Here is a 12,812-nt window from a genome sequence, read left to right on the forward strand (position 1 = left end):
CCTGCAGTGCCAATGCAGTCTCCTCTGGGGGAGCTGGTTTGATCATGGCCTGATCCACTACACATTCAGGGAAACTGCAGGAGACCGTCTCCTGCCATCGCCTGTCTCTCTGACCTCCTGCGGGGTCCTTCTTTCACTACTGGGGGGGCTACCACCTCCACCCCCATCAGATTGTTACCTCGGAGCAGGTCAACCCCGTCCACAGGCAAACTAGGGACAATCCTTATGGTCACTGGTCCCGAAACTAGGTCACCCAGGTGCACCCAGTGTACAGGTACAGGCATACACTGCCCTCCAATACCATTCACTACCATTTTGGCATTCACTGCACTCTCTGGGGGAAAGGACAGGTCTTTTCCCAGTAAAAGGGATCTAGTCGTCCCTGTGTTCCTAAGAATTACTATGGGCTGCTTGCCCCACTCGAGGGATATGGGGTTACTTTCCCTTCAAATACAAAACCCTGGTAACCTTCAGGAAACCTATTCACTTTTCCTGCACTGGCCGTAGTAAGCTTCCTGGGTTGCACTCTTACTGCAGTTAAAGCCACAGCTTGTTCTGTGTTTTGCATCAGGCCCTCGTCTTCACTGAGCGGGTGTGCCTTGATTAACCCTACCAGTTTCCCCTTTAGTTTCCAGCAGTCAGCTTTTAAATGCCCTGCCTTATTACAATGGAAGCACACGGGTCTCCTGAGAAAAGGATGAGGATTGCTCAGGCTGAGGGTAAAGACTGGAAGGAGATGTTGTCATATGTGGGCACGTATAGAGCAACTGCACAGAAAACGACAGGAAAGAACCCAACTAAGTTATTATTTGGATGCAAAATACGCACCAAGATACCAGAGCTAAGGGATGTTAGAGTTGATTAGGAGTCGAGATCGTGATGCTGAGAAATAGGGTGCTTAAAAGTTTTATGCAGATCACAGAAGGAGAGCTAGACAGTCTAATGGGCTGCCAGGTGATGCAGTATTGCTGAGATGGGAGAGTCCGAGTAAGATGGATACACCATATTATCCCAAGCCGTACACAGTTATTGCCAAGAAGGGAAACAGTGTGACTGTGCAGTCACTGAAGGAGTATTGTATGACAGAAATTCTTCATGCGTAAAAATGTATCATGGTGACAAAGAGAAAGTAGCAGATGAACCAGGTGTAGGAGCTGAGGAGAAGCTGACATTCAGCAATCCAGATGCCCAAGCCAGTGAAGCTGTTGGCAGGCAGATAGCTTGCTACCCAGAGGGAGAAACATCGGTTCCAGAGGGGCCACCTACATTTCCTAATCCTGATGTGGTAACCAGAGTGTGAGGAGTCCACCAAAACAATATGAAGATTTTGTGTTGTAATTATGCTCAAACATTATGGACATCATTTAGTATGATAAGGGAGGAATATCATGATTGTATGTATGGGCTTGCGTATTAGAGACTATTTATTTTATTTGGAGATACAGCACTGAAATAGGCCCTTCGACCCACCGAGTCTGTGCCAACCAACAACCACCCATTTATACTAACCCTATAGTAATCCCATGTTCCCTACCACCTGCCTACACTAGGGACAATTTACAATGGCCAATTTTACCTATCACCTGCAAGTCTTTGGCTGTGGGAGGAAACCGGAGCACCTGGCGAAAACCCACGCGGTCACAGGGCGAACTTGCAAACACCACACAGGCAGTACCCAGAATCGAACCCAGGTCCCTGGAGCTGTGAGGCTGCGGTGCTAACCACTGCGCCACTGTGCCGCCCACTATATGGCACTTGGAAGTGAAACTGAAAGGAACTCCATGTTTATGGGGGGGAAAAAACTGACCTGGGTGTTGTTGTAAGTTCAGATAGGCAATGCTGCTGTAGTGAACAGATGTCTTTTTATTAAAACTTGTTAAATCTTTGTTGAAGTTAAATCTGTGACTTCAAGTGTGATTCTTCAGCCTGAGATGCGACACTTGTCTGCCCATTCTGCTAGCCTATCTATGTCCTGCTGCAGTTGATTTTTATCATCCTCACAGTTTGCTACACCTCCAAGTTTGGTATCATCGCCAAATTGTGAAATTTTACCCTGTATTCCAATATCCAAATCATTTATATATATATATATATCAAAAAAAGCAGCGGTCCTAGCACTGATCCTTGGGGAACACCTCTGTCTACCATTCTCCAGTCTGAAAAACAACCATTTACTCGCTGTTCTCTGTCTTTCAGCCAATTTCTTAATCTAAGCCGACACTGACCCTTCTATTCCAAGATACTCAATTTTGTTCACCAGCCTTTCATGTGGTACTTTGTAAAACACTTTGTTAAAATCCATATAGACAATATACATTCATTCCCTTCATCAAGCTTCTTTGCTTCATTCAAAAATTGAATTAGATTAGTCAAGTACGATCTGCCTTTTACAAATCCATGCTGGCTCTCCTTAATTAACTGAAACGTCTCCAAGGGCCTGTTGATTTTTTTCCCCCTGGTATTGCGTCTAAAACCTTACCCACCACCGATTTTAAACTGATTGGCCAATAGTTACACTATTGTTACATTAATAGTTACAATCCTTACACCCTTTCTTGAATATGGATATCACATTTGCCACTCTCCAAACCTCTGGCACCTCCGCCATATCTAGGGAAGATTGGAAGATTATGGCAAGTCCTTCCACTATCTCCACTCCCACTTCCTTTAGCAACCTGAGATGCAAGCCATCTGGCCTGGGTGACTTATCCACTCTAAACATAATCAGCCTATTCAGTACATCCTGTCTGTCAATTTTCACCCCATCTATAACCTCTACCATCTCCGCTTCTACCAATATTTTATCAGTATCCTCTTCCTTAGTAAGCACCAATTCAAAGTGCTAATGAAGTATTCTAGCCTTGCCCTGCACCTCTAAACATATATCACCTTCTTTGTCCCTAATAGGCCCCACGCAGCCTCTTACTTCATGGACCAATGTTGTAGATTGTATTAAGTTTGCAGTGTTGGCATCCTTCCATCTATGGAAGATGATGGATACGTAGAAAACAATCTATTTAGGTGGGGTGTCTTCTCTTGGTGCACCCTTGCTGATGGCTGTGAAGCCTAATACTTGAGATGCATGTTCTGCCACAAGTGCTGCACATGAAACTGCCAAGTGACACTCTGAGTTGTTGTCTTCGGCATTGGCGACAGTTACCAAGCTGCTGTAACCACTGATCATCACGGTAGTGCATGCCAGTCCACAGGGTATGTCGCCATTTCTCTCTTTAACCAGCTAGTGATTCCCAGCTGTGATAGTCGACATTTAGGGTCTTCATGTCACGTTTACAAGCATCCTTGAAGCAGAGTTTTGGGCACCCCACTGGTCGTCTGGCCACAGTTACCTCACATACAGAAGGTCCTTGTGACGGTCTTCCATCCTGCGGACGTGTCCGATCCACCGAAGCCGCTTCTGTTTGATTACTGCCAACACACTTGGAAACTCTGCCTTTGACAGGACTGTGTCATTTGTGATTTTGTCCTGCCAGGATATACCAATAATGCGCCACAGACAGCAAAGGTGGAAATTATTGAACTTCTTTTCCTGGTAGCTGTAAGTTGCCATGTTTCACAGCCATATGTCAAGGTGCTGAGAACGCAGGCCTTATAAACCATCAGCTTGGTCCTAAGGGTTTGCTTGGTGTAATTCCATGAGCATTTTGTGAGTAGGTCAAAGGTGGTAGCTGCTTTCCTTATGTGTGTATCGAGCTCTGCATCAAGGGACAGATTGTCTGTCACCGTGGACCCAAGATAGCAGAATTTGCAAACCGCTTCCAGTGGGATCCTGTCATGGATGAAGAACCCTCATCACTGGAGCTCGAGAAGGCCATAGATCGCCTAGCAAACAGAAGGGTACCGGGCAAGGACGGAATCCCAACCGAACTGCTCAAGAACCGAAAGTGCCACACCTTTATGATCTTCTCCTTCTCTGCTGGAAAGTAGGCTCTGTTCCACAGGAGATACATGATGCCAAAATCATCACACCATACAAAAACAAAGGTGGCAGAGGAGACTGCAACAACTACAGGGGCATCTCACTCCTTAGTGTCATGGGGAAGGTCTTTGCTGGGGTCATACTTAAAAGACTCCATTTATTTGCAGACCGAGTGTACCAGGAAGCACAGTGCGGTTTCTGTGCCGGCAGATTTACTGTGGACATGATCTTCTTCATACGCCAGCTACAAGAGAAGTGTAGGGAACAGTGTATATCCCTTTACCTCACTTTTGTAGATCTCACTAAGGCATTTGGCACCGCCAGCAGAGCAGGGGTCTACAAGATTTTGGGAAAAATTGGTTGTCCACTGAATCTCCTCAGTCTCATCTGCTCCTTCCATGACAACATACACTGCACTGTACAGTTTGGTGGCTCCACTTCCAACACTTTCAGAGTGGAGAATGGAGTGAAACAGGGTTGTGTCCTAGCCCCCACTCTGTTTGGCATCTCCTTCTCCATGCTCCTGACCTTCCCCTTCCCTGCAGATATGGAAGGCGTCTATTTGCACACTAGGTCAGACAGCAAGCTCACAATCTATCAAGGCTGAAAGCGAAGACAAAAACACATCACGTCCTGATCAGAGAACTCCTCTGCATTGATGATGCTGTACTAGTCACTCACACAGAAACTCAGCCAAAAAAACTCATGCACTATCTCTTCCATGCCTGTAGCTTGTTCTCCTTGACTATAACTGTCAAGGAAACCATGATCATGGGACAAGGTGTTGCATCTCTGCCCCTGATCACACTGAATAACTCCCCACTGGAAGTGGTTCGCAAATTAAATTTATAAATGAGGGTCAATTCCTTGTTGAGCACTTGGGGCATAGCACCACTCTGACACCAATCATGGCCCATGGATTCAAGAATGTAGGCCTCAGCACACTTACCAACTGATGACCGACACTGACCTCGAAGATTCCAATCTAAATCTGCTCTTCTGAGCAGGTGAGTGGAAAACCAGCATTGCGGACCGACTGCTATTTTAACTGGAAAAAATCAGGCTTTATTTTTACCTTTTTCATTTTCTAGTTTTCTAGTCTATTTTATGTACTGAACTCTGTTATTAATGTTTTAGACATTATTACAAAAATTGCTTTCCATCTTTTTTTTTAAATAAACAAGCTTTTTTTCCCTTCTATTAGTATGTTTGCATGGAATCTAAAATAGCTGAATTCTATCCTAATTCCCTGGAATGTCAGCTGTAATTGAAGCAAGACACCAAGAACTGAAAGAAAGTTGCTTTAAGAAGTATTTACTATGCAAACATTAAGGGAAGCTTAAGAAATGCCAAGGCATTTAAGTGAAGAGTTCCATTGCGACAGCAAGTCAAATTAAAATTATTGCTGGGGATTGGTTCACAGGCACCACAAATACAGTATTTTATGGTTATCATGGCATAAGATGAAAGAAGCCATGCTGGTACAATTACCAGGCACCAAGGGTGGACTATCCGCACCTGCCATTATGCTTCCAATCAAATTCACAAGTGCTGGCACACTTATCTGACAATGATCTGGGAATCTGGTTGTGTTAGCTCTCGGTTAATCCAAAGCCAGTTGCTGTTTTATGCCATTTATGTTGCAAAGACACCACCACTGCCGGTCAAATTCACCTCCTCCCTCACTTTTTATACCTTAACTTTCTTTCAGATCAATATAGGGATCATTTGCAGTATTAGTCAATATGCTGTCCATATATGTACCAAACAAGTGACTGATGCATTGATCAGCCTAGATAGCACTTTCATTTCCTTTCACACTGAGCAGCAGTAGCAATATGACAAGCTGCCCAATGTCTACATCAAAGCAGGTGGGATATTGATGGTAAGTACATGGACATTCTGCAGTCCATCTTTGGTCAATAAGTGACTATGCAGTTAGCTGGTGCTCATTTGATTGTTGAATATTTGTGTGGGTTGGAACATGGTCATGCATGATAAACACCAAAAAGGCTGCAAGCTTGTGTGAGTGCTTGGCAAGGATCATTAGTAAATGTGGAACGATTGGTAGGTAATACTTAGTGTTATGCATATTTAAGCCATTTTCCTAGTTGGATAGTCTTACTCAGGGCAGCTTTCGTAAGGTGTGCTTCTTCCATATCTATCCCCAAGTCCTGCAGATAACTGTTCACAGCTGCTTTCTACCATGCATGCTGCACTGCTGTCCCATGTCTTGAAGTCATAGAGTCATAGAATTATACAGCACAGAAACAGGCCCTTCGGCCCATCGTGTCTGTGCCGGCCATCAAGCACCTATCTATTCTAATCCCATTTTCCGACACTTGGCCCGTAGCCTTGTATGCTATGGCGTTTCAAGTGCTCATCTAAATACTTCTTAAATGTTGTGAGGGTTCCTGCCTCTACCACCCCTCCAGACAGTGTGTTCCTGATTCCAACCACCCTCTGGGTGAAACACCTTTTCCTCAAATCTCCTCTAAACCGCCTGCCCCTTACCTTAAATATATGCCCCCTGGTTATTGACACCTCCGCTATGGGAAAAAGTTTCTTCCTATCTACCCTATCTACGCCCCTCATAATTTTGTATACCTCAATCGGGCCCCCCTTAGCCTTCTCTGCTCTAAGGAAAACCATCCTAGCCTATCCAATCTCTAATCATAGCTGAAATGCTCCAGCCCAGCAACATCCTGGTGAATCTCCTCTGTACCCTCTCCAGTGCAATCACATCCTTCCTATAGTATGGCGACCAGAACTATACACAGTACTCCAGCTGTGGCCGAACTCGCGTTTTATCCAGCTCCATCATAACCTCCCTGCTCTTATATTCTATGCCTCAACTAATAAAGGCAAGTGTCCCATATGCCTTCCTTACCATCTTATCGACCTGTGCTGCTACCTTCAGTGAGCTATGGACAAGTACACCAAGGTCCCTCTGACCCTCTGTACCTCCTAGGATCCTACCACCCATTGTATATTCCCTTGCTTTGTTAGTCCTCCCAAAATGCATCCCTTCACACTTCTCAGGATTAAATTCCATTTGCCAATGCTTTGCCCACCTTACCAGCCCATCTATATCGTCCTGTAATCTAAGGCTTTCTTCCTCACCATTTACGACACCACCAATTTTCGTGTCATCTGTGAACTTACTGATCATACCTCTTATATTCATGTCTAAATCATTAATGTACACTACAAACAGCAAGGGTCCCAGCACCTCTCCCTGCAGTACACCACTAGTCACAGGCTTCCAATCGCAAAAACAACCCTCGACCATCACCCTCTGCCCCCTGCCACCAAGTCATTTTTGGATTAAGTTTGCCAAATTGCCTTGGATCCCATGGGCTCTTACCTTCTTAACCAATCTCTCATGCAGGACCTTATCAAAAGCCTTACTGAAGTCCATGTAGACAACATCAACCGCTTTACTCTCATCTACACACCTTGTCACCTCCTCGAAAAATTAAATCAAGTTTGTTAGACATGATCTCCCGCTGACAATGCTATGCCGACTATTCTTTATTAATCCCTGCCTCTCCATGTGGAGATTAATCCTGTCCCTCAGAACTTTTTCCAATAGTTTCCCTACCACTGATGTTAGACTCACCGGCCTGTAAATATCTGGTTTATCTCTACTACCCTTCTTGAATAATGGTACCACATTCGCTGTCCTCCAGTCCTCTGGCACCTCTCCTGTGGCCACAGAGGATTTGAAAATTTGTGTCAGAGCCCCTGCTATCTCCTCTCTTGCCTCACATAACAACCTGGGATACATCTCATCTGGGCCTGGGGATTTATCCACTTTTAAGCCCGCTAAAACAGTTAATACTTCCTCCTTTTCAATGCTAATTTGTTCAAGTATATCACAATCCCCTTCCCTGATCTCTACACCTACATTGTCCTTCTCCATAGTGAACACAGATGAAAAGTAATAATTTAAAACCTCACCTATGTCCTCTGGCTCCACACACAGATTGCCACTTTGGTCCCTAATGGGCCCTACTCTTTCCCTGGCTATCCTCTTGCCTTTAATATACTTATCAAACGGCAGTGTTTTTTCATGCCCCCTCTTTGGTCTCCTAATTACTTTTTTAAGTACCCCTACACTTTTAGAATTAGAATTAGAACTAGAATTAGAACATTACAGCGCAGTACAGGCCCTTCGGCCCTCGATGTTGCGCCGACCATCTGACCTACACTATTCCATTTTCATCCATATGTCTATCCAATGACCACTTAAATGCCCTTAAAGTTGGCGAGTCTATTACTGTTGCAGGCAGGGCGTTCCACGCCCCTACTACTCTCTGCGTAAAGAAACTACCTCTGACATCTGTCCTATATCTTTCACCCCTCAACTTAAAGCTATGTCCCCTTGTGTTTGCCATCATCATCCGAGGAAAAAGACTCTCACTATCCACCCTATCTAACCCTCTGATTATCTTGTATGTCTCTATTAAGTCACCTCTCCTCCTCCTTCTCTCTAACGAAAACAACCCCAAGTCCCTCAGCCTTTCCTCGTAAGACCTTCCTTCCATACCAGGCAACATCCTAGTAAATCTCCTCTGCACCCTTTCCAAAGCTTCCACATCCTTCCTATAATGCGGTGACCAGAACTGCACGCAATACTCAAGGTGCGGCCTCACCAGAGTTTTGTACAGCTGCATCATGACCTCGTGGCTCCGAAACTCGATCCCCCTACTAATAAAAGCTAACACACCATATGCCTTCTTAACAGCCCTATTAACCTGGGTAGCAACTTTCAGGGATTTATGTACCTGGACACCAAGATCTCTCTGCTCATCTACACTACCAAGAATCTTCCCATTAGCCCAGTACTCTGCATTGCTGTTACTCCTTCCAAAGTGAATCACCTCACACTTCTCTGCATTAAACTCCATTTGCCATCTCTCAGCCCAGCTCTGCAGCCTATCTATGTCCCTCTGTACCCTACAACACCCTTCGACACTATCCACAACTCCACCGACCTTCGTGTCATCCGCAAATTTACTAACCCACCCTTCTACACCCTCATCCAGGTCATTTATAAAAATGACAAACAGCAGTGGCCCCAAAACAGAACCTTGCGGTACACTTTCTATACTCCTCTAGGGTCTCCGCTGTTTACAGCCCTCTGTATCTGCCATAAGCCTCCTTTTTTCCCCTTATCCAATCCTCTATATCCCTTGATATCCAGTGTTCCCTGGACCTGTTGGTCCTACCCTTCACCTTTACAGGAACATGTTTGCCCTGAACTCTCACTTTTTCCTTTTTGAATGATTTCCACTGGTCTGATGTAGACACTTCAACAGGGAAAACCTCCTTGCACCCTCACTCACAATATAGCAGCTCAATTTTGCAAACCATTAAATTAAATGCAGGTGCTGTGCTGCTTTGTCACTTGCTCACAAGTTTGATTTCTGACTTCCACATTTGTTTCATCTTCCAACCCCTTTATTTCCCCCAAACAATGTGTTGAAAGGCTGAAAAATACTTGCAGTCTTTTAAACTACAGTTTTACGTTCTTAGTCCTTATATGGCAAATCATGTTAAAACGCTCATTGCCTTTGAATTTTGACTACAGTTCTTTATAAGGCCTGATGCCCACGGGATTTCCCACCCAGCCCTCAACTCCTTTAGTAAGAGCACATCACAAAGTTCAATATAACTTTAAACTGCATTACTATGTCATTTTCAATCAACAATTGAAAATCATGTGATGTCAATTTAGCAAAGAAGATATAATGCTCGAAATTACAAATTCCTGCCATTTTGGTACCAGGACCATAAAGTAAACTCTCAGATGTGGGCATGATCAGCTATCAACTCTGACTGTCATTGATAAAACTCAAGCATGAATTATGTCCATGAGGAACTGGAGAATATCTTGATTCCTACCTCCCCTGCCCCCTGTCAAGGCTCCTGTCATCAACCCCTCTGCACTAAAAAAAATCTTGGCCCATCTGTCCTTGCAAACTAGCTCCCCATCTCCAGTCTCTTTCTCTCCAAAGTCCTTGAACACATTCTTGCATGCCATTAACATTAAACATGTTATATGAATGCAATTTGTTGGTGTCTAACATTCATGGAACCTTAACTCAATCTGCAACAGGAAGGGAGAGGAGAAATTGTTGAGAATTTATATTTAAAATACTGTCTATTTTTCTTACTTAAGCATCACATCACTCAACCAACAAGGCCTGGAGTTTCTGCTCAGTTGTGCTGCCTTTTTTTGGTGCAAAAGATTGCAGAGTTTTAACCACATAGTATGTTCAATGTAATTGGAGTTTCCACAATCTCTTGCGTTAGTTTAAAAAGCATCGTGCTAGATGCAAGCACTACTGCAAAACTGAATTAATCACTATTGAGAATTTCGGCTAATTATACTCATTTGTAGACTTTTGAGGAGCTTCCAAAAATTAAGCTCGCTCTTTTGGGTGCAAGGACACTAACAGGTACGTTCTAAAAGCTTTACAATGTATTATTTTTAATTTATTAAGAAACTGATTACTGCTCTCCAATATAACTAGCAAATGGTTCTGTATATTTAAAAGTCATTTTCAGTCATTTAAAATCAGGTTACTCACAGGTGGTGGAGAGACTGCAATTAAAAATGCTTATTTTTTTGTGATGGAACCATTTTCAGTTGTATTATTCTAACCATGCCTAGTAAACGCTCTTAAATATATCAAAGAATATCTTTAAAAGCAAAAGTTTGTGCGATTGCACTGGTTCATGGCCAGTTTTGCGTTTGGTGATATGCAAATGCATTCAAGTGGAAACTCAAGGAAAACAAATTTTTAAAAACTAGCACAAATTTGGGTGTAATTTGAGCCTGTTTTCTCATTGCGCCTGAAGCTGAAACTCTACCCCCAAAATAATTTTAAAAGTTCTTTGGTTTGTATGGCAGTATTATGGTTTACAAATTACAACCAAAATTGAGTGATGTGCCATTTTCCCAAGTGAACTAACCAATGTAATAAACAACAATGATAATAGAAAATGATTTTTTGATGCACATATTTAAATAATTCCCTTTAAATTCAATTTTATGTTTAAATACCCACTAATAAAATAAAATTTCTTTTCCTTCAGGGATTGTATAACTCAATAAAAAATGAAAAGCTGGAGTGGGCTGTGTAAGTGCAACTTTTATTTTGTGACACAAATACAGTCTGATGCATTTAAGTTGTAAACTATCATAAGAATTCAGTAAGTGTTTCAAGGCACTCTATAAAGGTGCTTTTCTGCTTTCACAATACCAGTGATGAACTTTGCTCATCGCTTCTCCTGCCTGTGTAACTTGTCATCTGAAATCTGTCCCTCAAATGCAGAATCATAGAATCATAGAATGCTTACAGCATAGAAGGAGGTCATTCTGCCCATCATGTCCGTGCTGGCTATCTGCCAGAGTAATTTAGTTAGTTCCACTTCCCCACCCTTTCCCTGTGGCCCTGTAATTTCTTTATCTTCAGGTGCCTATCCAATTCCTGTTTGAAAACCATGGTTGAATCTGCCTTCATCACACTCTCAGGGAGTGTATTACAGATCCTAACCACTTGCTGAGTAAAAATGTTTTTCCTCATGTCGCTTTTGGTTCTTTTGCCAAACACCTTAAATCCGTGTCCACTGGCTCTCACCCTTTCCACCAATGGGAACACTTTCTCTCTGCCTACTCTGCCTAGACCCCTCATGACATTGAACACCTCTATCAAATCTCCTCTTAACCTTCTCCTTATGGAGAACAACACAGCATCTCCAATTTCTCCTCATAAATGAAGTCCCAGACCCTGGGAACCATTCTCATAAATCTCTTCTGCACCCTCTCTAAAGTCTTTACATCCTTCCTAAAGTGTGGTGCCCAGAATTGAACACAGTACTCCAGTTGAGGCCGAAACTGAGTTTTAAAAAGGTTCATCATAACTTCCTTGCTTTTGTATGCTATGACTCTGTTTATAAAGCCTAGGATCCTGTATGCCATTTTAACCACTTTCTTAACCTGCCCTGTAACCTTCAGACAATTCAATTCATTCCACATGATACCAGACAACAGCTGAAGGCACTGGACACAGCAAAGGCTGTGGGCCCTGACAATATCCTGGTAGTACTGAAGACTTGTGCTTCAGGACTAGCCCTACCCCTAGCCAAGCATTCCAGTACAACTGCAACACTGACATCTATCCGACAATGTGGAAAATTGACCAGGTATGTCCAGTCCACAAAAAGCAGGACAAATCCAATCCAGCCAATTCCCCATCAGTCTACTCTCAATCATCAGCAAAGTAACGGAAGGTGTCGTCGACAGTGCTATCAAGCGGCACATACACCACAACAATTTGCTCACTGATGCTCAGTTTGGAATTGGCCAGGGCCATTCAGCTCCAGATCTCAATACAGTCTTGGTCCTAACAAGGATAGAAGAGCTGAACTCCAAAGGTGAGGTGAGGTGAGAGTGACTGTCCTTGATATCAAGGCAGCATTTGACCGAGTGTGGCGTTAAGGCGCCCTAGCACAATTGAAGTCAATGGGAATAAGGGGGAACCTCTCCACCAGGTTGGAGTCATACCTAGCACAAAGCAAGTTGTTTGTGGTTGTTGCAGATCAATCATTTCAGCCTCAGGACACCACTGTAGGAGTTCCTCGAGTTAGTGTCCTAAGCCCAACCACCTTCAGCTGCTTCATCAATGACCTTCCCCCCATCATAAGGTCAGAAGTGTAGATTTTCGCTGATGATTGTACAGTGTTCCATACCATTCATGACTCCTCAGATACTGAAGCAGTCATACCCGCATGCAACAAGACCTGGACAACATTCAGGCTTGGGCTGATAAGTAGCAAGTAACATTTGCGCCACAAGTGCCAG

General features: G+C 43.5%; 1 protein-coding gene across 1 annotated transcript in view; it reads left to right on the plus strand.

Moving 5' to 3' along the window:
* Nucleotides 1-12,812, plus strand: part of LOC137375610 (PH and SEC7 domain-containing protein 2-like) — a 198,689-nt gene that overhangs the window by 122,404 nt on the left and 63,473 nt on the right. The window contains exon 9 of the mRNA XM_068042988.1: nucleotides 11,045-11,088. Coding sequence (XP_067899089.1) covers nucleotides 11,045-11,088 — 44 coding nt within the window. The remainder of the gene's footprint in view (nucleotides 1-11,044; nucleotides 11,089-12,812) is intronic.

This window comes from Heterodontus francisci, chromosome 12, assembly GCF_036365525.1.
Source record: "Heterodontus francisci isolate sHetFra1 chromosome 12, sHetFra1.hap1, whole genome shotgun sequence".
NCBI lineage: Eukaryota > Metazoa > Chordata > Chondrichthyes > Heterodontiformes > Heterodontidae > Heterodontus > Heterodontus francisci.